This window comes from Mirounga angustirostris, unplaced genomic scaffold, assembly GCF_029215605.1.
Source record: "Mirounga angustirostris isolate CCGP_5_RB_7025 unplaced genomic scaffold, mMirAng1.0.hap1 SCAF_6, whole genome shotgun sequence".
In the NCBI taxonomy this organism is placed as follows: Eukaryota; Metazoa; Chordata; class Mammalia; order Carnivora; family Phocidae; genus Mirounga; species Mirounga angustirostris.
In genome coordinates this window covers 37,797,294-37,821,842 of record NW_026991714.1, presented here as the reverse complement: position 1 = coordinate 37,821,842, position 24,549 = coordinate 37,797,294, and the positions used below count along the sequence as shown (strand labels likewise).

Below are 24,549 nucleotides of genomic sequence, written 5' to 3'. Positions count from 1 at the left end.
CTTATAAAAATATAAGCTTCCTTAAAATGAGAAACCCTTAAGCATGTATGCACAGGACTTTTAAGATCTCAGAGATGTGTGAGATTTCAAAACAAGTTTGGAAGCCAGCTTCTAACTTTGCCTATTCAGGACATGATAACGAAATTACCATTTTCTATAGGTCACCATATTATGTTTTAAAAAAAAGTATATTTTTGTGAGAAAGGGAGAAAAGGCACTTCATCCCACCAGATCCGTTAGAAGGAGAGAGATGAGCAACACCAAACGTTGGCAAGGATGTGGAACCAGAAGAGCTCTCGCACATTCCTGGTGGGAGTGTGTAATGGCAGTCACTGTGGAATTATCATCTAAAACTGAACATATGCGTGTATTCAGTTCCATTTCTAAGTATACGCCTGACAGAAATGTATGTATATTTTTACCAAAAGATCTGCATCTAGGTGTTCATAGCAGCACTCTTCTTATTAGCCAAAAACTGGAAATAACCCAAACACCCACCAATGGCTGAATGAATAAATAAATTGTAGTATATGTACACAATGAAATACTATATAGCAGTGAGAATGAGTGAATTATTGCCGGAAAAATTGTGGACAAATCTCATGAGTATGATGTTGAGGGAAAGAAACCGGAGTCAAAGAATACATACAACGTGATTCCATTTACCTAAAGTTGAAAAACAAGCAAAAGGAGTCTACGGTGTCAGAAGTTAGGATAATGGTTACCTGGGCGGTAGAGAAGCTGAGGGGGGTTTCTCGGGATGTATGTTATACTTCAAACTAAAATGTTAAAAACAGGAGGAAGGACGTGCTCTCAAAGCAAAGGATAGGTCTTTGGAAAGTTTTTCATAAAACTTTGTATAAAGTTAAATTAGTTTTTTAAAGTTTTATGAAAAACTTTCCAATTTCTCCTTCCTTAAACTAGTGTAAATTGTATTATGGCAAGGTGTTGGACATATGACTATGTCCATGGGAGAAGGAAACAGGGGTGACATGGTCAGCAGCAACTGAAACGGGGGGAACAGGCCAGCCCTCCAAGGAAGGTGCTTCTCTGCGGCTCTTTGCTGACAAGTATATTGTATGCACGCATGTGCATATCTAGACAGATCTTTCCCAAAGTTTTGCACGTCATGACACATGTAGAAAGTGGCAACATTGGAATGGCATCCTGGGATATCGGATGGGGCTCCTGGCAGCCAAAGCTGACTGGCTGGGTCCTCCAGGTGTCCCCAGGATGAGCGGTACACTACCTCAGCACACTTGTGGGAAAACACCCACTTACAGAGTCGGGGAAGACATGAACCTCCATAACACATTTTAAGTTCTCCTGTTCTTCTGCTCCGGGAAAATCCAGCTCTATACACCCTTCACCTCTAGATTACAGGTCCCATTTGCAGTAATGAAGATCATGGGGTCCAGGGGTTTACTTGGCATTCCTGGTCTCTCCTCTATGCCGTGGTCTCATCTCCTCTTCCAGCCTCATTTCCCAACACACCCTCACCCCCTCCCCACTACCCTCCTCCACCTTATCCCCTAAACACATGATATCTTGAGCACACTGTACTTGTCTATCATCTAGAAACATCTCCCAAGACCCCCAAACTCCCAAGTCCTCCTCTTTCTCCATCATCTCTTTGCTCAGACCTTCCCTTCTCTATGAGGCCGCTTTTTATACACCGCCCAAGGCCACCGCCATACTTTGACTTATGTTACTGGTGTGCGTGTTTACATGAACTATCTTGCCCATAGTAGGTGCTCAACAATTGTTTCTCCAATGACTTCTAGGCTGCAGAGAGACCCTGACACTAACTTCACCCTACCCCTATTCTGGATGGTCACTCATTATCCCCATGAGTTGAATCCCCCAACTTCCTAGGGTACCAGTCTTGTGGCCACTCCGCATTCTGCCACTCCCTGCCAGAGGCTTGGAGCCAAGCAGCCTGGATGAGAGACATTACTCAGACCCCTCCCCCCCAGCTCACACCTCCGGCATTGGCATTAGGCTAATTGTGGTGTGACAAAGGGAAGTGGTGACTGCCCCTCAGCCTCAGTCCTGGCTCCCATCATTCAAGCGATAGCCTGCAGTGCCAGGATGTGGCCACAAGGGGCTCTACCGAGCGACTCTTATGTGCAGTGGAGGAGGGTTCTGTTGGAATACCTCCTGCCCAGATGCACAAGGAACGGCTCAGGGAGTCTCTCCTCTCCTCTCCAGTTCCCTTTGGCTGCCTTATCCTGATGTTTTACCCCTTAGCCACCTAGAAGGTGTTTCATATCTTAAGACATTCCTCCTGGCTTTCCCATTAGCCTTTCTCTTGCCATCCCCTTTACTGACCAACAGTCACCATGGAGGGAGGACACTTCCCCTTTGTCCCTTCTGCCTCTTTAGATGAGTGCCGAACCCAGGCCCTGAGCTCCCTGTCTTTCAGGATGTGGGATGGAAAATTGTCCTGTTCCATCTTTTCAACATCTCCTGACTCTGCCCCCTTCTCTTTCCTCACTGCCACCCAGGATCAGATTTCCCCATCTCTGGCCAGGATTAATGCAATCCTGGCTTCCTGGAGGATCCCCTGTCTCAGACAGCCCCCTGCCCATCAGCTGTCCACCCAGGAGCCAGAGAGAACTTACTCCCATCAGGTGCTGGCTCTCAATGGCTCCCCAGGTGCCTGAAGATCCAGCTGCCTGATTCTCCAGCCTCATGTTCCTCTTCTCCCCGTGTGCGCCAACCAACAATACTGAAATACCTATAATTGCTCAACACATCGTGATATTTCAAGTCTTTGTACTTTGCACACATTCTTTTCTGTGAGAGACCTTTATCCTTGCTCCCCATACTTCCTCCACCTGGCAGAATCCTATTCATTCTTAAAACTGCCAATTCCTCTGTGAACACTTCCCTGACCCAAGACTCCTTCCCATGCCCCGGAGCCTCCTCTGAATGGATCCTGTGCCCTGAACATGCGTCTCTCCTTGTATCTGTCACTCAGAGTTGTGATAATTACTCAAGCCTGTCCTGTTTTTCCCATTGATTCCGTAGCTCCCGGCAGGACACGGCGCTAGCACTCAGGAGGAGATACATGAAAGATGTTGCCTCATCCCTCTCTGCACCATCACCTCCGTCTCGAGCAAGTCCTTTAAATGCTCTGAACTCCCATTTGCTGATCTGCCAAACGGAGACCTGGGAGAATCAGAAGGGGGCACATACGTTAAAGAACTTTAACTGACTGAGTGCTATTAAACAGCTAAATGCTATGCAGATGTCTTTATTCCAGACTAGTGTTTACCTGCACTTGCCTGTGTGGAAATCAGAGGATCAAAGGAATGTGATGTGATCTTTTTGTAACTTCCCTGCCTCGAGTCCAGGGAAACGCTGGTTAAGAGTAAACTATTAATTCTGTCTCCCTGCAGCTCCGAGTCTTCTCTGAAGCTCTGGGTTAATGATTCCAAGGTTGTTTTCCTCACAGGGCCAATCCGTATCTAATCTGTGGCATGTTCTATTCTTTAAGAATAACTTGACTCACTCCAATAATTCTCCATCCTGGGGTTGTGAACCTTGTTTTGCCTGAGGAAATGGTGGATGTGTGTGGGTCTCTGGCTCCTTCCTTCCTCACCGGAGCCCCACCCCATGGCCATTCCCTTCACCAACAGAAGCGACTCCTCTCCTCCCCCGCTCTTCAGTGCATGGATGCTGTGACCTAACAAACAATCTCCCTCAGGCGAAGTTTAAGGATGTGTTTTCAGAACCCCAGAAGGAGAGACTTGGTAAGGAGAAACCCTTTTAAATTGTTTCTCCATACCAAAGTTTAATTAGTGGCTGTGGGAGGAATGGATTGTAGGGAGATTCCAGACTGGTCCCTGGAATCCCAGGCAGGAGGTCTGTTGATGGCTGCAGTGCAGGTCACACAGAGGCTGGGGATAGAAGCCTGGGAGCCAGACGTAACTCAAGGGTGGTCTGGACACTGGAGATAAGACCAGCTGAGGGCTGTGAGCTCACTGAAATTCAAAAACCAGCTCACAGTGGCTCACTTATCAGGAGACCCCCAGCTCCCAAACCTCCTTCCCCTTAATCCAGTACATTTGGTGCAGAGTTTTGGAACATAGTGGTGGGAATCCTCTGCATAAAGGAGTGGGTCACTGTTCTGCAAAGGTTCCACTGTGCGATAGGAACAAGTTAACTTTTCTGAGCCTCAGTGTTCCTATCTGTAAAATAGTGATTACATTTATTGTAGGTAGGTAAATTATTACAAGAACCCAGAACCCAATTTAAAGAGACCAGACCTGGGACGCCTGGGTGGCTCAGTTGGTTAAGCGACTGCCTTTGGCTCAGGTCATGATCTCCGCTCAGCGGGAAGCCTGCTTCTCCCTCTCCCGCTCCTCCTGCTTGTGTTCCCTCTCTCGCTGTCTCTCTCTCTGTCAGTTAAATAAATAAAATCTTAAAAAAAAAAAATAAATAAAGAGACCAGACCTTTCAGACATAAGACATAACACTTTTGTGCGTACAGAAGAGTGAAAACATAAGGGAAAGGCATTGGTATGTCTGAAGCAATTCTAGGACCATTCTGACTGCAGAGATCGTGGTGTGAAAAATACACCTGTGTGCCCACTGCCTTGCTTCACAGAACATTTCCAACAGCGCTGAAAGCCCTGTGTTCACCTTGTGATCCTGTCTTACCTTTCCACCCTGGAGAAAACCACTGTCCTGAATTTTTGTGTGTACTGTTCCCTTGTTTTTGTCACACATGTACTTTTGACCTTGTTTTTGAACTGTTCTATAAGTGGAATAAGTTACAGTCACAGAATAGGTTTTTTCCTAGGCCAGGGTATGTAGCTGCTCACTGTTGCATGTATTCATATCCTACTGTGTTATCAGTTGTGTTGAGGGTAATTTGGGCTGCTTGCAGTGTTTTGCTATTTTTTGCTATGAACATTCTCACCGTCTTAGAACCGGTGTCTCTCCAGGATATATACCCTGGAAAGAACTTGCTAGGTCTAGACGGGAATATTGCCGACAAAGGCTGCTGTACCCCTCTTCCCTCCACTGAATAGCCTGGGGAGGCCCGTTCTTTGTCTATGGACCTTCAGGAGTTAGAAACATTTATAAAATGGTGGAGGTGGAGCATTCCGGGCCATAGTTTGACTTATAGCTGTGGCCCTGAGGAACAAGCCAGACAGGCTTTGAGGCAGCATGAGCTTTGGCTCACATCTCTGAGTGTGAGGTGGGGGCTGCCCTCGACTGGACCCTGGGGTCTCTGGTGGCAGCCCGGCTGACCTCACAGAATCCACTGTGAGGTCACTACTGGGCTGCAGGACCTAGAAATTCAGACAGAATGCAGCATGCCATTCTCAGATTGTATGGTTTTTTATTTCAACTGCAGTGAGGAAAGCTGGAATGGAGTCTCCGGGGATACGTCCCTGAGCCCCGGTCCCCTTTGCAGCTGCCGAAAGCTCTGGGTCCTACTAATGGGCTTCCAAGGTCACCGTCTCCATGATGTTAGATGTCCCGCTCCCCGCGCTCTCCAAGCACTGGCCGCTCTCTGCGGCCTCGATGACGGCCTCCGTACCGCTCCTGTCCACGGTCTTCGCCAACATGTTCACGTCTCTGTCCCGTGGGGAGGCCACGGTTCTTGTAGTAAGGTTGGCTTTGACGTTCCTCAGGAAGGAGCTGATCCTGCTGAGCCTCTTGGTGGCGGAGCCCGAGCTGGTGGTGGACAAGCTCTGCCCCGATTTGTGCGAGGTCCTGGACTCCTTGGCGATGGGGGCGTGGCTGATGCCTTTGTGGGGGGCGCGCCTGCCGCCCCCCGGGCTGCCGCGGCCCTTCTCCTTCTTGTCCTCGCGCGCGGCTCTGTGGACCGCTAAGGACCGGCTGGAGGCTTTCCGGGTGATCTTGTCCCCCGGGGCCTTGTGGCGGCTCTCGGCGGCCCTGCGGCGACGGGAGCTCCGGAGGGCTCGCTCCTTTTCACCGCGCTCCCTCCGCTCCCTCCGGCCCTTGCGGGGCTGCCTTCCCGCCTGCGCTCCCGGGCCGCCCGCGCTCGGCGCGTCCGGGAGGAGCGCTCCCTCGGCTCCGTCCAGCGCGGCTCCTCCCGCAGCGCTGCCCGCAGCTCTCGTCCCGGCGAACGCCAGGGACATGCTGTCCTCTGGGAGACCGTTGGACGAGTCGGAAGTAAACCCTGGGGTCTTTGCGGTACCTGCCAAGGCCACGTTCAGGCTCCTCGGGGACGTGTTGGCAGCGCCCGCAATGGCGAGGTTGGCTTTGCCTCCTCCTGGACGCTTGGTGGCTGTCCCGGCTACGGCCGTGCTTAGCTGTTCAGGGCCCGCAGACCTGGTGATCGCCACGCTCAAAGCGCCTGCTGTGGTGCCCAGTGCGACCCCCGCTGCGAACCCTGTTGCTGTCCCCGCGGCCACCACTGCGGCCGCCCCCGCGGCCTCCCCCGCCGCCGCCGCCGCCGCCGCCTCTGTCGTGGTCCCTGCTGCCGACTCCTTGTCGAGCCCTGTCGCTTTTGTGTTTGGGGCGGCTACGTCGGGCAGGGTGTTGGGTTTGTGGGATTCCTGATGGGTCCCCTCCCCGCCAGCAAAAGCCGCAGAGGTGGCGCCGGCCACCTCCGAGACCACGTGGAGGCTCCTGACGCTGACCTGGTCCTGATCCCCTTTTCCTTGGAAATCTGCCCCCGCTGGGCTCCTCCGGTCCTCCTCCTCGAACACAGGCATGCACAGCATGTCCTCCGCTGGAATGGCGTAGGTACTGCTGTGACTGTCCACCGGCGGCCGCAGGAGGTAGATGAGCTTTTCCCAGTAGGCAAAGAGGTCTTCCCGCGCGTCCAGCGGGGGACTCAGCTGCAGGTAGCACGAGCGGCCCGTGGCGAACTTGAGGCGCAGCTGTTGTTTCTCATGGTCGTGAATGGAGATCCTCACAAACTTCAAGGGAAGGAGCCTGGTGAGCTCTAAGGTCTTTGAAGCCTTGCGGCCTTTTCCCTTGGTGGCCTGGCCCCGCCCGGAGTGCTCTTCACAGCCGGTGGCCGGCCGGGCCAGCAGCATGACATCTGGGAGGGGGAGGATGGGGCTGGTGGATGCGATGCCCACGGTCACCATTCTGACCCGGTTGTGCACATCGATGACTTCTCCCCTTTTGGTAATCTGGATAAAGTCGCTTTCAAAAATAGGTGCGTACTTGAATATGTCATATTCTCCCTTGTGCAGTTGTCTCTGTAGTTTCCCCATGGTGGTGTTGAACATGCCCACTCCCGAAGCACTGTGGGCGGTGTGGTAGGGTGGCAGAGACTCGGCGTTCATGACCACCTTGTATCACAAGCAGGGCTGGCTGGCGAGGGCGGTCCCTGGGTCTTCTCTTCCCTGGCCTTGTTGGGTTGGCGGAGGGCTCCTGTGTCACACGGGTGGCTCTGGGGCAGGTGTCTCAAGCCCACCCCACCCCACAGGGCACAGACTCCCTCCCCTTTGGCTCAGAACCTCCCAGAGACAAGGGTCAGGGTTGGGGGCTCTGAGGATGGCAGAGGGGATGCTGGTGGGTGCCTGGACCCCAGACTAAATCTCTACAAGGGTGTAGAGATGGACGGTGGGCTCCTCCTCTACCTCCCCTCTGCTCTGATTTTTTTTTATCTTCCTAAGAGGCTGCGAACTACAGTCACGGTGAGAGAAGTGACCACTCTCTCAGCCTAAACCCCTGCGCAGCCATATTTATCCTCTGCTGCCCTTTGTGACCTGTCACTGTCACATACCCCTTTGTTCTCATCCCCCAGGCACCCCCTCAGGGCAGGGCCACCATCCTCCCCCCAAAAGCCCCATTGCCCACATAGAGGACAGGCCCACCCTGCCAGGGACTCAGGTAGGTATCAAAATAAAAATTTCTTCAAATGGAACAATTTTGTGTGGGGACTTTTCCCCCCCCCTCCCCCAAATTCAAAAGATTCAGCAACTGGACAAAAGCTATAGGAATGTAAGATGATAGGATACATTTGAACCATTTGAGCTCATGGTTTCATTTTGTCCAAGAACCCAGAATTGGCAGTCTTGGTCTTTCGCCTGCCCTTTCATAAAATCGCAGTAGACATTGATGCTTGCAGCCATTAATGATAACCTTAAAAACCGCATCCCCTATGCACCATGCCATGTTCTCCACATATGACCATGAGAATCCATCAAGTTTGGTACTGTTGCTACTGCCCCATTTTACAGGTGAAGAAAGTGAGGCGGTATCATTGGCCTAACTTCACAGAACTGATGGTAGTAGAGGCAGTATTTGCATGCAGGTCTACCCGATTCCAAAGCCTTTGTTCGGAACCACCACAGTGCTTTGCTTCACGAAGAAAGCTTGGGCCAACCACAGGTTTTAAACCAGACTGATTTAAGACCTTTCTGATGCACTAGGGGAAGTTGCGTGCCTCCATATGTGTGTATATGTTATGGACAGAATCCAAGACAACTACTTCAGGTGGTGGCTGGGCTGAATTGGGAATTAAATTGTACAGGGGGCCATCTTCGCTCCTCCCCTCCCTTATGCTTCTACAAACAACCTGTGTGTGGAAACCTGGTTATTCTCTCTTAAGACCCCTGGTTTTCTTCCCTTCTTCCCCGGTGAAATGAAGTGCGGGGGGTGCAGAGATGTCATCTTCAATTCCAGGAGCCTACCAAGCATCCTCCTGGGGCAACAGGACTGGTTTGGAAGCCTCGACACCCATGGGAAGCATGTACCATTTTACCTCCTGCCTTATCACCCCTCCCACAGAGCTAGCCGCAGAATATGTGATTTCTAATCGTTATTTGAAAGTTCTAAGACACCTGCTCCCAACTCTCTAATCTCCCAGTTTGATGTTATGCCCGAAATCCTACATTAGGGATTCATTCCTTGAAAATAAAGGATATCTTTCTGTTCCAATACACACACCTGTTCAACAACAGGTGAATGGATAAACAAAATGTGGTCTATCCATACAGTGGAATGTTATTCAGCCATAAAAAGGAATGAAGTACTGATACCTGCTACAACAAGGATGAATCCTGAAAACAGGATGCCAAGTGAAAGAAGCAAGACACAGAAGGACACGTACTGTATGATTCCATTTAGATGAAATATCCAGAAGAGGCAAATCCACAGACAGGTATTAGATTAGCGGTTGCCTGGGGCTGGACGGAGGGGAGTGTAGGGAGTGACTGCTTAATAGGTACAGGATTTACTTTGTGGGGAATGAAAATTCTGGAACTAGATAGTGGTGATGGTCACACAGCATTGTGAATGTACTGAGTTTTACACTCTCTAGAATGGGTACAATGGTAGATTTTATGTTGTGTGTATTTTTTTTTCTCATGCACACATGCACATATACACTCCTGCTTGGAACCCTTTAGAAAGGTCAACGGTGTGACTCAGCTTTCCATTTCCTCGTCTGTAAAGTGGGGATAACATTTGCTCTGAGGATTCAACGAGATAACGCATGTGAAGTGTTGAGCATATCGTCTAACTCAATAAATAGTAGCATTTATTAGCATTCATCCTCAACTGGCCTTTTAAGTCAGTGTGAATTCCTTCCCGAGAGCAGTTTTTGAGAGGACAAACTGAGAAGCTTGGGGGGTTACAGTCGCTATGGGAACACAGAAGGATGCTCAATGGGCGAAACTGGCCTCCTCTGAGTCTCTACCTCAGGCAGATCCATGAAAACACGGAGAAAGGTGAATACAACCAGAGTATGGGACGGGAAGAAAGGAAAGGCTCAATATGGGTTTGGGTTTTAAGGGTTTTTTCAAAGCCAATGGGGAGAAAGTAAGATAAAGATGGAAAATAGCTTTTTAGCTCTTGGCAGAAAGTGAAAGTTTTAATTCCAGAATCCTCTGGGCCAGAACCTTTAAAACTCTTGATTCTGAAAGAGGTGTCAGGCCAGATGTTAGGGAAAGGCAAGGGGACAAGGATGAGGTCAGGAGAGAGGGTGGGATCTCCAAGAGCTGCCAGTGTGATGTCACCACCCAGCGGGAGGCCTGAGGAAAGACACTGGCCAACTGGGTGTCTGATTCTGGCGGAGGCCCCATCCAATTTTATTCTCTCAGACTCTGCCAACCTTCCCTCTCCCTTGAATATGAAACAAAATGAACTAAACAACTTGATGGTAAATAGATATTCGTCCTTTTTATTATTATTATTATTATTTTTTTAAAGATTTTATTTATTTATTTGACAGAGAGACACAGCGAGAGAGGGAACACAAGCAGGGGGAGTGGGAGAGGGAGAAGCAGGCTTCCCGCGGAGCAGGGAGCCCGATGCGGGGCTCGATCCCAGGACCCTGGGATCATGACCTGAGCCGAAGGCAGACGCTTAACGACTGAGCCACCCAGGCGCCCCTTTATTATTATTATTATTATTATTATTATTAAAGTATCAAAACATAAACTTGGCCACAGGAAACAAAACTGTTTTTAATGCACTTGGTAAAAGGTGCTTTCCACTAACCATATACAGTGTATTTTTCGGATCAATTTTTTTGGCCATTGCCACCACCCACTTCCTTCCTCTCCAATTCATTGTTGTTGTCCTTGGCGGCTTAAGAACTGTCTGGAGTTTCTAACAGCTGATTGGTGGCACCTACACCTACAAACAGAGGGTAAATGCAAGGATTCTCCCCCCAACCCCTTAAAGAAAATAGATTATCTCCTGAAAGCAGTGGCAAGGGGCGCTTCCACCAATTGGCTCTTTACAGACTGGGAAGTATCCCTGATGTGCAAATAAAGCAGCAAAATCAGGACACGGGCGTCACAGGTGCTAATTTAAAGGAACCGTACAGGAGTTCAGAGGACCAGGCTCCCCATTCATGTGCACGAATCTTAACATTGGACGAAGCTAGTATCTCTCTGAAGGAAGACATTAGTAGCAGAATAGCCAGTTTTTATTTCTAGCCTGTGAGGGATACCTGTGCGCACAGGCAAAGAGCAAGGGAGCCTGGCTCTGTTCCAGACCCAAGGAATCCCATTTGGTGGAATGCCTTTCTTTGAATTAGCACACCTATCAAAGTGATTCTCTCCCTCTCTTCCTCCCTCCATTCTTTCCTCCTATGTGAAATACATACTTGCAATAATCAGACACATATTTGGACATAATGGATGTAATCGAGTGAATACTTTAAGAAATGCTCTTCGGCAGGAGGTACAGTGTCAAGCTGAACAACGGGTCTACGTTTTAGGCGTCTGTACATTCAAAGAAACATAGTTGAGATTTTATATCAAAACTCTATGTTAACACCAAACATTGGTCTAAAGGATATACTTGGTTGGCGCTGTGTTTCGGGGCTTGTCAATGAGAAACTGGGCATCAGATGCCACAGTCTGAGGAACAGGATGGAAAGTCAACCATCCCGCCCAGTGGCACCCCAAAGAGCAAAGGATGACCCTGGGGAGAATTTTTAAGCGAAAACGCCCCTCCCCCTCAACGGAGAGGGAGGGGGTGGGGAATGACTAGAGTTCAACAACCAACCCATTTACAAGTAACAGAAACCAGCACAACACTTAAGTTCACCATGTCTTGGTTCCAGTATTTATTATATCGACAAGTTAGGAATACTAGGATAAATAAGTAATATTTTCTCTTACAGAAAATTGTAATGATACTATTGAACAGGATTAAACACTCTGAGGATTTCACAGAAACATCAGAATTTAAACAGACAGTAGCCAGAGTCCTGTGGCCAGTGTGAATGACCTCTCACAGCTATAAATGCTCTGGGCCAGATTTCTACAAACATCCGCATGACAAACAATGCCACGAACATCCAATAATGCTAATGCCTGGGCATCACCTGGCTTCAAACTTGTCTCCACTGAATGTGGTTTTCAACTGCGAGAAAGGGAAAATGGAATATTCTTTGGCTTTTCTGGCCTAGAAATAACTCCTGACCTAAGTCACTGAGTGGAGAGTCCTAGCCCTTTGGAAGTTGGACTTCCTGCTTTCTTCCTGTGACATGATAACTGGGTTTGCGACAGAGGACCTGCAGTCATGCCCGTGAGTTTTGCGTTAATGCCTGGCTCCACGGGAAAGGCGGCTTTCTCTGTTGACACAAAACTGCCCTGCTCGCCAGCAGAATTCTGTTCTCCCGGGGCGGACAAGCTCTTCTGGCCACCTCAACATTCTGTAAGACCCTGCCTATGGTGCTCGCCACCCCCACACGCTCAGAAACCAGATCTGAGGAAAATCACACCGGGTGTTGTGCAAAACAAACATCAGGAGAGCACAATGCCTAGCTTTCACACAGACGCTTTGCACACAGTAATTCCGGTACATAATAGCATGTTTGCTAGAAAGCACAACCCTGGCCATTGTACAACGCTGTTAAATGCTGTTCTCCCTCTGTGTCCCCTGCGAGTGGCCGAGGCAGTGCAGGACGCGGCCCCACTCCACCCACCCAAGGTACAGACACTTCTTCAGCATGAGTCCTAATGGTGAGAGTCCTGGTTTTGGTAGAATCCAGGCAGAAGATGGGCAGGACCCTGAACAGGGGCCATCTGCAGCATCCAAGAATAGCCAGTAATGTTAAGGCCTAAATCCTGGCATTGAGACAAAAAGATGCCCTTGTCCTGGTCCAAAGTCCACTCTGGTGCAGAGAGGAAAGGCCCAGCTGAGTCACCAAGGGCTTTTCCGCCTCGATGGGTCTTCACGAGAGGTGCACAGGAAGTCAGATCTCCAATGGCTTCAGGGTTTGGGATGTAGAAGGTTTCGATGAGGACTCCCCAGTTGCCCCCATACCATGACTGCTTAGCTTTGCAATGTTCCTTCTTTTATCTGTTGGATAAAAAGGTTTCTCTCATCTTCTGGAGTCCGCCCATTCTGAGCCCGGACAATACACGTGGGCCGATGAAGGTTGAGCATGTATATCAAATGCTGCTTCTCGTTCTTGAGCTCCTCGATTTGGGCCTTCAGTTCGGCGTTCACGCTCTCCAGCTTCTCTGACTCCTGGGGAACAAGCAACAGAATTATTAGGAATGGAGCCAAGGTTCCAGTGCAGAGAGGCTGGCCTCGGGGTGGCAGTGGTCACACGTCGTTGGGGTTCATGAGGTTGAAATGGCCTGCAGAGAGGGAGTGCTTGGGGTCCTTGGGATGGCGTCCCCACAAAGCTGGGACAGCGGCATTAGGTCTGGGAGAATCCAGACCCTGGAGAAGCCTTTGAACTTGAAGGCTTCTTCAGAGATGCCCTTGAGTTTCCACTCAAGGTTGAGGGTGGGTTGTGACTGTCATGGCAATGAAAATGCAGTAGAACCAATGGCTCAGAGACATCCTTTGCATGAGTCCAATAGCCCATGCACAGCCCCGCTGGACCTGCGAGGGCCTCGAGCGCTGGGAAGAAATGCAGACTCATGGTGCTCGGTCTTTCGTGAGTCACTGATTTCAGTGAGAAGTTCGTCTCCCCAGAAAAAATGTACATGGCAACACACAAAATGTCTCCATTTTCACTGCCTCCCTGAAGCAATCAACAGAATCCTTGGGGACCTGCAGAGCCTGGGCGGAGACTCTGCGCTGGCCTGTCCACACTTGGGGGAGAGGACACAGGCACGGAAGGACTGTGTCGCAGCCCGCCCCACCTGCCCAGGGATGCTCGTCCCACCTGTGCTTCTCCCTGCAGAAGGGGAGCTGGCGGAACATAGCAGGGAGCTCGGGCTATGGGATGAGCTGAGGAGAAGGGCGACAGAGTTAAGAACACACCAGAACGCAAAAAAAAAAAAAAAAAAAAGTGTAACCACTGCTTGCAGATTAAGGAAATAACTTGTTTGAAGAGATTAATTAAAGGCTTTTCATATTGAGCCAATTGAGAGCCGGCAGCTTCCTTCTCTCGGTAAAACGGGTGAGTGAACCTTCTTTAACCGGGCTGACATATCCTGCAGCCTGGAAGCTGCTGGACGTGTATGGACGGGCCAAGACTGCTGGGAATCTGGGCAGCAGACAATGTGTGGTTTTTAATTCACACACCTGCTTCTTCTACATCCAGAGTCCCCTTTGCGCTAACAGCTTTGTTCCCCCCTCTTACAGCCACCAGCCTTCTGCTACCGGCTACATGTCCTTCTTGGGAAAAGACTTCTGGGCAGGGAGCTTTCTGACTCCCCTCGTGCTGGCAACATGAGGTTGGTCATGGGCAGGCATGAGCAGGAGGAGGGGGTGAGGCAGGGAGGACTCTCTTTCTTTCTTTCTTTCTTTTTAAAGATTTACTTGTTTATTTTGGAGACAGAGTGAGTTGGGGGGCAGAGGGCGAGAATCCTCAAGCCCACTCCCCACTCAGCCCGCCTCAATGCTTGATCGCACGACCCATGAGATCATGACCTGACCTAAAACTAAGAGTCGGACGCAGAACCGCCTACACCACCCAGGCGCCCCAGGGACGACTCACTTTCTGCAGGCACTCTGTCTTCTCCTTCTTTTTGTTGCGGCACTTGGCAGCTGCAATCTTATTTCTTTCCCGCCGCCTCTTTTTCCTTTCATCTTCTTCTGGGGCTACCTATAAAATTCAAGAGACCGCACACTTCATGGGAGGCAAAAAATGCAACCCACCTTAAATACACTGCCTTTCTTTGCAGCAAAATGGCAAACCAGGACAGCCGCCGGGTGAGGGGGGCTGACAAAGTCAAGTCCCAGCCTCCTGCATGACACCTCTCCATACGTACGCACGAACGAAGAATGCAAATCGAAGAATCGCTAGTTAAAGTACATTGGCAATACTAGTAAGTTAAAATCCAGCTTATTTAAAAAATGCATTTGGATTCTGAAATGAGTTGGATATTCATATTGATAACTATCAGTAACTACTGTAATCATTTGGAGCAGGAAACAGATTCTGTTTCTTAGCTACGTCCTTTCCCCTGGATCCAGGAATGACCACAGGAACATCACCCAGCACCTTTTCTCTCCTGCCTCTTCTTTGATTTGAGACCCAGGGGCACCCCATTCACCTCTATCTTCACCCAGAGCATGGAAACACCTCCTTCATGAACTCAAAAGTAGCCCACGGAGCTCCTGGAAAAGAGGAACCCAAGTGCGTTCCCCAAACAAAGTGGCATTATCAGCCCAAGGCTTGGTACCACCTGTGGGCAGTGAACACGAAGCAACCAGTGATTCATCCAGCAAAGACCGATCTCTTCCTCTGCGCCCCACCCCGAGTCAGCTGTGGGGGTCCTCAGAGAACAAAACTCTGTCCTGCTTTAGGTTCTGGTCCTCTCTGGAAGTTGGCTCTGACCCTGACTTTGTCTCAGGACTGATGGGGAACCTGCAAAATTCAGCCACTGGGCTTGGCTCAGAGGCCTGAGGCCAGCTGGGATGAGGCACTCACGGGTGGGCTTGAGTGGGTGACGGTCTAGACTGCTAATGTCAGACCTTGTCGTGTCACCTGTCCCTGCTCCGGACAGCAGGAAAGGGCCAGGGAGCCATACCTCAAACCAAAGAAATCCTGGGACACAACAGTCACCTCAGATCTGTCTTATTGCTCGTCCTTTGGATTCGACGACATTGACTTAGCTTGTGCTGAGACGGAAGGCCTCACAATTTAGAGAAACAAAGTCCGAGGGGAAAGCAGGGCAAGAGGCAGTTCTACCTTTTACATCCTGGACCCCAGGACCACACAGGCAGACATCTGAGTTTAAACTAAACTGGCTCGGGGCGCCTGGGTGGCTCAGTTGGTTAAGCGACTGCCTTCGGCTCAGGTCATGGTCCCGGAGTCCTGGGATCGAGTCCCACATCGGGCTCCCGGCTCAGCGGGGAGCCTGCTTCTCCCTCTGACCCTCTCCCCTCTCATGCTGTTTCTCTCTCAAATAAATAAATAAATAAAATCTTAAAAAAAAAACAAAACACCTAAACTGGCTCTGAATCCCAGCTTCACCACCTATTAGCTGTGAGACCTTGGGCAAGTTACCATACTCTTCTGAACCTCAGTTTCCCTCACTTGTAAAATGGGATCAATAACCTTATCTATCCAATAGGGTTGGGAGGAGGGTCAAATTAGTTAAGTTAGATAGATAGATAGTTAGATAGATAGATATATAATTAAAATGCTTTGCACAGTGTTTAGCATACAATCAGCCTTAATAATGATGGTAAGTTACTATCATTATTAACCTCACCATTCTTCATCAAGAACCCAGTAACTGTAGTACTTCCTATACAACCCTACAGATATTTTTAGATAGGGGGGAGAGGATTCGGGGTTTTCTCATACAAGGAAATACTTCAAAGTAGAGCAAATCTCAGAATTGTACACTGTCAGAGATGGAAAAGGCTTTCAAGAACCATTCAGTTCAAGCCCCTGACTGTAGTGCTGTGGAAATGAGGTATGGAGGGGTCAGCAGCAGCACTTCCACGGAGGCCCAGGCATCACTAGCTCATGGTCACCAGATCCGCAGGCTACAAAGCCTGGGTATAAACCCAGGCCTCTGGCTCCTCATCCTCTGTCCTCTCTGGGACACACTGCCTCATTCTACTTTGTTGCCTTCCCAGAGGTGACTGGGACCTGGTGGAACAGGGTCCTGCTGCCCAAGTGCACAGGATGCCCATGGGTTTCATAGGCTCAGCATCCTATTTTAAGATAAGAATTACAGCAACCAAGGGAACCTGAATATTCAAGGAGATTCGTTGGTGCATTCTTTTCCCAGTAAGAGAACCTACCTGTTGAACTGACCTAAGATCAGAAGGTCACTTAGTAAACACACAATCAGTGGATGAGTCTGGTGGCTCTAAGGAATATTTCCACAGATCAGGAAATATTCTGTCACCAGATGTCCTCTACATTGGACATCTGCTTCTTCCTCTGAAGAACCCTCCAAATACCCTTGCAAAATGCTTTTCTTTCTTCTATGGGGATCCTACTACTTCCCACTACATCCTGTTATCTCAGGGTATTTAGAGAATTTTTAGAAAATTCCTCGCGTGTCCCAAGGCCCACCTTGCACTGTCCAGTACCGGACAAGGCAATGATGATGATGCTACCCCTTGACCAAAGACAGTGATCACAGCAGTTAAGTAAGCTTGATACACTCCCATCTTTTATCCATGAGGGAAAGGCCCAGAAAGTAGCCAAGACCTGCACTCTGAGGTCCTCGAGCCACCACTGCATGGCCAGCACCCAGCTCTCAGACCTCTCGCCACGTCTGTTACTCCAGGCGTCTTATAAAAGGTTGCTTGATGGGGAGGAGGGCAAGTGTCGGAGACAAGTGAACTCGAAGCAGAAGCTGTTGCCAGGGCCGTGAGCGAGGCTGGCTGGCCCTGGCTCCCCACACTGGCCGCCTGGGTCCTCGTCGTGACGAACACCGTCCCCACACTCTGAGCAGCGCCCTGCCTGGAGCACGCCTGGCCTGGTGGGTGTACGACGAAGAAGCCCGTAAAGAACGGGCACCGCGAGGAGCACCTACCTCGGTTTTCGTGACTGCCATCTCCAGGGGGCTGCCGCTGACGGTGACTGACTCCAGTGCAGAGGACATCCGGTGACAGAGGTGCTTGTTCTGGATGGCGAACCTCAGCTCTTCCTTGACAAAGGGTGTCAGGTTAGCAAAATCCTCAAACACCAGTGACCCAGGAGGGGACAGGCAGGGGACGATGGCGGACGCACTGACTTCTGAGGCAGAGACCTGGCCTGGATGTTGAAGCATCATTTTGCTGAAAGAAATATCGAGACCCAAACTACTTCAGGGACTTAGGGGCATGGGATCAAGTCTCCCCACATCTGCGGCCCCCAACACCCCAGCCGTATCCCCCTCAGGCTTCTGTGTTGTTCTCGTTTTGCACCATCCTTCTCTTGAGTAAAACAGGTTCTTAAAATACATAGCTCAGTGATGTGGATAAAATGCCTACTTGAAATTTATAAAGGGTGGCATTTCAGGCTAGAGGTCAAGAAGCTATTAGTTTTGGCTGGTGCGCGTATATGCAAATGTACCCTCAAACAGTCCTGAAAGAGGAAGAGCATTTAAAGAAAAAAAAAAATCAGTGAGACTTTTATGTAACCCCATTTTCAGTCTCTGTTTTGAAAAGAAACTTGGAAGGTATCTGAAATCAAGCTGAATGGATCTATCCGTGAATGGAAGTAAAAGCAAAGACTCAGGGACCCTTGAATTTAGCAAATAAATCTCTGAAACTTCTCCCTCAGGAAGTTGGATCCAAGTCAATGAGAATGAGGATAGTAACTGTAGCCAGCAGGTGTGTTTCTTCAGCCCAGCTTGGCAGGAGCTGGGGCTGAGGGGTGGGGCGGGGGATTCACATCACAAGGGACCAGTAGCCCCTTCTTAAAAGGTTAAGCCCGCTGAAGCAAAAGACTTGAGAAAAGAAAAGCAAGGAACTAAGAATTTGGACCTCTCCTGGGGGTGTTGTTCAGCCCCGTGGTGTCTGGAAAGGCTGGGGCTGGGGACCGAGGGGAACCTGGGACTGGCTCCAGGACTGAGGAGCAGTGTGACCTAGGCTGAGTCTCAGTCTTCATCTGGCTAATGGCTGAGAGGTCCTGCGGCAGGGCACTGAGTGTCTTCACTGTTCCTGTACCCAGAGCTGGCCTGGCACCTGGCACCAGCTGCCCCCAAGGCCTGCTGACCCCCGCAGACTGCCTCACTGAGTACATGAAAGGGGGAAAGAGGGGGTCAAATCAAATGGTCTCTGAAGTCTCATCTACCACTCTTGTTCTATAGCCCAGGGAGCCCAAAGGGACAATGAAAGGAAAGTGAAGGGTAGAAATCATAATAGTTCCACGGTTCCAATTTGGAAGAGCCCCCCATAAATCTCTGCCTGCCACACACTCCCTCCAGCAGCAGCCGTGTCCCCTCATCCTTGCAGTCAGTTGTCCAGGTATGAGGAGTATGGGGACGGTCTAGGCACACTGTGCCCTGGAGCGTCCTTCGCAACCTGGCTGCGTGCAGTCATTGGCCCAGTCTAGTCGACAGGAAGCCCTCTGGCAAGCGACTAACATTTAACGAGTGCCTCCTTCACACTAGAAACCTTACGTGCATTATCTCATTTAACCCTCACGAGAACCCAGTCAATTAGGTTCTAGCCCCCTTTCACAGATGAGGTAACTGAGGTTTAGACTAGCGTCCTACACCTAAACCTCGTCCAAAGTCACAGAGTTAGTTAGTATGAAGCAGCCTCAGGACTTGGATTAAGTTTGACTCCAGAACTCATGCCCTGAACTTATAGAATATAAAATATTATTTACACTGCAAAAACAAAAATGCCAGAGCAAACCTTTCTTGCGGGGTAGGGATGGCAGGGGCTGGGTGGGGGACCTGGGACAGAAGTGGTGGAGAGGAGACTCTGTGCAATGAACTCTGTGCAATGAACCGCTGATCTTTCTGTGTCAGCGCGCACATTCCGGCCGCTGCCTGCATTTCAGGAGTCGTAAGTGGGTCTTTTATCCACAAAAATTCTTAGACTGGGGTCAGATGATCAAGATTTGAGGCCCACTCACTCATGTATCATCATCATACCTCCCAGTGCCTGTTTTCTCCTCTGTAAAAGAAGGCTAATGACAATCACCCATTTTTCCAGACTTGTGGAAGGAGTTGAGAAAGTAATACCATGAACATGTCCTGGAAAATATAAAGCAACTGCGAGGCCTGCCCGGGGTTCCCTCCAGGCCGGCTGGCTCTGTGACAGATGCTCTGTGGGGTCCCGGTGGCAGGGTGGCTGGTCACTCTCTGTGATCTCAAACACTTCGGAATGGATCACCCTGACCTCTCAACTGACTCCCCCTTAAGGTCTGAAATACACTGATGGAGGCAAGAATGCCAGGCCAACCAACGCCACCACTGGGTGTTCAAAGAAATCTGGGAAACGTCTGTAATTCTCTTCCCAAAGCCCTGTGTCGTGAGCCAGAACCGAGGTTCTTCTATCAATTTAATCCTATCCTTCAGATGTGGGGAGGAGACTTCTCTGGCAGGCTTTTAAACTCTGAGAAACCAGCCTTCTGAAGCCCGAGGCTTACGATTCTCCCATGCATTCATGTTTTCCCTCCCTTAACCAACTTGATTAAAAACCCAGTAGTTCAGGGATGGAATTCAGAGCTACCACTGGCCTGGCCTTTGTTTGGATGACTGGATGGCTCTCCTCTACCTGGGTAGTTTGAATTCCACCAGTGTTGAGTGTAGTTCTGTTTCACCCCCCCAGCTAAGTTTATTAATGAGCTCTCGGGGCTTGGTTTTTTTCCTTCTTAAAGTCAGCTGTTCCAGTGAGAGAAACAAGAATGTCAGTGGTATGGAATGTTTTTATGACAAGCATTGGGTGGGCTTACTTGGGGATGGAAACGGGTTGTAAAAATGCTAAAAAGCCTTTCAGAAAGGAAAGCAGTTGCATCTGTAGAGATTTGAGTTTTCTCTGCATTCTGCTACAGCTTAATTTCTTGAGATACTTTCTAGTTACTTCTTGACTCATTCTCTTAAGGTCTGACTCAGCCCAGACTCAGGCTGTGTCCCTACGAGGAAAATGAAGTTAAATCTTCAGACAACTTTTCTCAAAGTTGAGACCCGCCAACATTCCCCCTCGTTGAAGAATAAAAAAATCTGTTTGGGGATTTTCTGAGTTGGCTTTCTACACTGATCTTAAAATTGTCCAGACTTGCTACAAAGAACCTGCATTTTGCTTTTGCTTCATTATCTCCAATCAGAAACCATGTCATATCTTTGGCGGTTTCATCATTTTCAAGAAAGTGAAACTTCACTCGTGTATTTCTTTAACTGGAAATTCAACTCCCAGATTTTATTTCCTAGTAGCTACAACTAAGTTGAATTTTCACTTTTAGTTTTCATCTCTTCACCCTAAGTGCTGCTCGGAAAACATCTCACAGTGTACGAAGCCAATACTGGTCTTTCACTAACTTCCTATATTGGTCTTTTTCCAGGCCAATCTAAAAATCGTTGGTGTAATGCTGGGGCTTCCAGAACAGGCCCCTCACTACCACTCACAAGCTGAGCCCCCATTGACAACCCTCTCACGCTTTCTGGGCCTCAGTCTATCTGTAAAATGAGACCAATATTGCCTGCCCCCATTCCCTCACAGGGTGGTCAAGATCATACAAGAATCACAATGGTGGATTTATACACAGGCTGGATAACCATTATTACGGTGATTCCACTTTCCTCATTTCAGGGGAACTCAAAATGTTGTTGCCAATGCAAGTTAGCCCCATTAATCAGGAATTAACTGGAACCCTAATGAAATTCAGGTCATTCACAGCTTCTTTTGCACTTTGGTTAACCCTGGGCTCCCAACACACCAGGTCAGTTCTACCCCACTATATATTTGCTGGCAAAAGCTTGTTTCCACTGCTCTTACGTACTTGAGAAATAACCAGTTCTCGCACATGAAACCATTTCTAGTTTCTCTGGTGTCCTGGCTATGTACTTCCTCCTTCCTAGGCTGGGTAACACTTAGAATCACTGACCCTGTTCCATGCCCAGCCAATTGAAAAGAGAAGAAATCATGGGCTCTATATAATGGGATAGAACGCCCGATATTAGAGGCACGTAAGTCAGATCTTCATTTTGCCATTAACATGAGATCCAGGAAGGTAGTGACTTGCCCAAGGCCATAAAGCTGGTCAGTGGCCCAGCCCTTGCCAAGCTGTTGACCTCTCACCCACTGCTCATTTTGCTTCATCATTAACAGAGATCCAACACGGATAGGACAAACCAATAAGGCAAATGGAAAATAGAGGGAGATGAGGGGTTAGCAGTCTTAGTAACCTGGTATCCACCACAGAGGAGGCTTTGACAGGATTGAGACTGGGAGGGAGTACAGAAGAAAGAGAACAATGGAGAGAAAGGGCCAAGAGGGAGAGGGGGGTTGGGAGGGCGGTTAAGATAGAAAGGATGGGAAGGCTCCAACAGCTGCCACAGGTGCTGGGTGTTATATCCTATCCACACTGTCAGTCTGGAGTGTTACCCGTCACGTCTCTGAAACCATCCAGATGATAACTACAAACCCCTCTGCCACCCCGGTGTTTGTCCAGGATATCCTCAAAGCAAGAGTTTATATGTTGTAGAATTATTCTATACCAAATACTAAATACAAAACAAGAAGGGCAGTAATAACAATTTCTCCTTCATTTAAAGATGGGGAGCTCCCCCCGCCCCCAGCAGGTGGGACTGTCACCCACACACAAATAGGTGCATTGGGGGAGACCACCCGAATGTTCTACCCCGCATTTCCTCACCCCTGGCTCCATCAAGGGTTTAGCAACACCTCTATTTGTAAGGATGTATATGTGATCTCGGTAATAAAATTAGGGAAAAGAAAATGGTTAGGAGGAAAGAAAGTAAGTAGATGAAATGAAAATGGGGTGTGGGGGAGCAGAGAAGGAGAACCATGCAATGGAAAGAACGTTAGGAAGGGAAGACATGCCCCATGGAGAAGTCCCTTCCCCTTCATTGCCTCCGAAGCTGGTCAGTGACATTAGACAGAGACCCCCCCACTCAAGTCATTCACGTCTCCTCACCGGCCCCCTTTCCTTCAGTTACATCGCCCTGGAATCTGAAAAACGTCTTCCAGAGAGGACCTTAATGGTTATCGGGTCCAACCACCACCTGGTGCTTCCAAACAGGCAGAGGCAGCCAGCACGGGCCCTGTGCGCCCACTTTTCTCACTTGGGGAAACTGAGGCTCGAAGACACGAAGCTCAGTATAAGCTCTCAGGGTCCCGGCCACTAGACCACAAAGGCATTCTCTCAATTATCTACACTGGATTCGTACCCTTGCTTCCTCCAAGGTGGGTCTCCGTAGACGAAAGGCAGAGAAACCCGCGGACCCGCCGGAGGAAGAGTCACAGGTACGCGAGAAAAGCGTGTGAGAGCCTTGGGACAAGAAGTCTCCCGCCCAGGGGTTGGACACCAGCCTGTGCCAGGAGCCCTCTCCGCCGTCCGTCCCAGGACAGCAACACGAGCGCTCGCCACCTCGAAACTCATCCCAACTAACTTTCGCTCCAGGCTCCCGCGCGGTCCCGCGGCGCAGCGCTCCAGGGTGCGCAGGGCGACCCCCAGCGGCCGCGCCCGCGACCCCCGCTCGCCCGTCCCTTTCCCATTCATTCGGTCCGGCTCCTGGGGCAGCCCTTCCGCCGGCACCCGGCCTCGGTGCCTCTCCGCGGGGCCCGGGAAGGCTGGGCTTGGCAACAGCGGTGCCCGGGACGAAGCGAAGGATGAGCGGGACAGCGAGCCGGAGAGCCTCGGCCACCCCCGCGCACCCGCCTCCCCACGCCCGCTCCGGGAGAGGTGAGCAGGTGCCCAGGGCGGAGAGGAGCAGGGCTCCGAAGCCGGCGGAGGAGCCGGAGCCCGCCCTCTCCGTCACCGGGACCCTTTCGCGCCCCAAATCAAAAGAGAAAGTTCTTTGCGAGAAACTTTCCGAAGCGCTGAGGAGCAGCTTTGGCTGGGAGAAGTTCGGCCAGAGTTCTTTCGCAGCCGGAGGCTGGGCGCGCGGATCGGGGACGGGCGCAGGGGTCGCGGGACTGGTTATTAGAGGGGCGCAAAGGGAATGAAAGCGGGCCACCCTCGCCGCGCTCACTCACTCGGTTCCGGCGCTCACCTCCGGTCTCCACTCCCGGCGGCCAGGGTCCAGAGGGCGGGCGGGGTCGGGGCGGGGTCGGGCTGTCTGTCTGGGGGGCGGACGGGCGAGCCCCGAGGACGCACGGCCGGCGCGCGGGCTGGCGGGCGAGTCGGCTCGGGTTCGGGCGGCTGCGCCGGGACAGCGTTGGGCACTGCGCGCCTCGCTGCGGGCGACTGTGGCTCAGAGCGCGTTGCATCACCCCTTTTATAGCCCTCTGGCTGGCGTCGAGCCAGTTTACTCCGGGTTACGAGTCCCAGGCTGACGTAATGCTATTAATAACTTCCCCCGAGAACCAGCCGAACTAGGCTGGGCAAGGAGGAGGGATGGAGGAGGGGCCAAAGGGGGAAACGAAGCGGGGGGGGGGGAACTGGTGATGCAAGCTCGGGGAGGAGCCGGTCGAGCGGCGCTCCCCCGGCCTCTTGCTCTCGGACACACACCCGCCCACCCTCTCTCTCCATATCAGGACCGGAGCCGTCCGGGCGGGCAGCCAGATGTGCGTACTCGCCGCTGCGTGTTCCAGGCATGAGCCAATGGTGCCCAAGCCAGCGGCATGACTCCACTGCGCTGGCATCTCTCCCTCCGCTAGATTGGGGGAGGGGAAAAGATGGAGGGGCGGGGCCTGGCCGCAGCCCAAAGTAGGTGAGGCTGGGAAGCGGGCACGACCTTTCTCTAAAATGCGTGGTCATTTTCTGGAGCCCCTTCCCCCGCCAAACGCCGCCTTCTCTAGTTGGGGGCAGAATAGGGTCAGAAGCGGTAGTCCCCGCTGTGGGGACGTGCCAAAAGGACTCCTGCGAGAACCCATACAGTGACCCGCCGGGGGTGACCTCCGCGGCTTGGCCCGCAAGAAGTCCGCGCGTTAACCCAATCGCGGAGGGCAGCGCTCGGCGGGCACGGTGCGTCCTAGCCCGCAGCCCAGGCACACCCCGCACCAGCGCACAAGCGGAACCGTCTCCCGGCCGGCGGGGAGCGCGTCTCCGAGGCCAGGGCAGGTGCTAGGACCGTGCGGATTAGGATTTTTTAA

The 24,549-nt window shown here is 50.8% G+C and overlaps 2 protein-coding genes across 11 annotated transcripts; both read right to left on the bottom strand.

Annotated features, from left to right (window-relative positions):
* Positions 1-5,220: 5,220 nt before the first annotated feature.
* GARIN4 (golgi associated RAB2 interactor family member 4) lies at positions 5,221-11,352 on the bottom strand. Its single transcript, XM_064594146.1, has one exon. It carries the CDS (start codon positions 7,281-7,283, stop codon positions 5,454-5,456), a length of 1,830 nt encoding a protein of 609 aa, XP_064450216.1. The 5' UTR covers positions 7,284-11,352; the 3' UTR covers positions 5,221-5,453.
* A 143-nt stretch (positions 11,353-11,495) lies between these two features.
* On the bottom strand, positions 11,496-23,716 carry ATF3 (activating transcription factor 3). 10 transcript variants are annotated; one of them, XM_064594147.1, is made up of 4 exons: positions 22,683-23,716; positions 17,370-17,637; positions 14,524-14,667; positions 11,496-12,936 (listed from the first exon to the last, which is right to left on the bottom strand). In XM_064594147.1, the coding sequence occupies exons 1-4, from the start codon at positions 23,012-23,014 to the stop codon at positions 12,739-12,741; spliced, it is 942 nt and encodes a 313-aa protein (XP_064450217.1). In that variant the 5' UTR covers positions 23,015-23,716; the 3' UTR covers positions 11,496-12,738. The 10 variants fall into 10 exon arrangements, with proteins under 10 accessions (XP_064450217.1, XP_064450218.1, XP_064450222.1 ...); XM_064594148.1 differs by having other exon boundaries at positions 17,370-17,613; XM_064594152.1 differs by having other exon boundaries at positions 23,491-23,716.
* Positions 23,717-24,549: the final 833 nt, after the last annotated feature.

Coding starts and splice junctions, on each gene's coding strand:
- GARIN4 (XM_064594146.1), bottom strand. CDS start 7,283: ATGAACGCCGAGTCTCTGCCACCCTACCACACCGCCCACAGTGCTTCG.
- ATF3 (XM_064594147.1), bottom strand. CDS start 23,014: ATGAATGGGAAAGGGACGGGCGAGCGGGGGTCGCGGGCGCGGCCGCTG. Junction 17,638..22,682: donor CCACCTTGGAGGAAGCAAGG/GTACGAATCCAG, acceptor TCCCTGAAGTAG/TTTGGGTCTCGATATTTCTT. Junction 14,668..17,369: donor TGGCAGTCACGAAAACCGAG/GTAGGTGCTCCT, acceptor TACTTTAACTAG/CGATTCTTCGATTTGCATTC.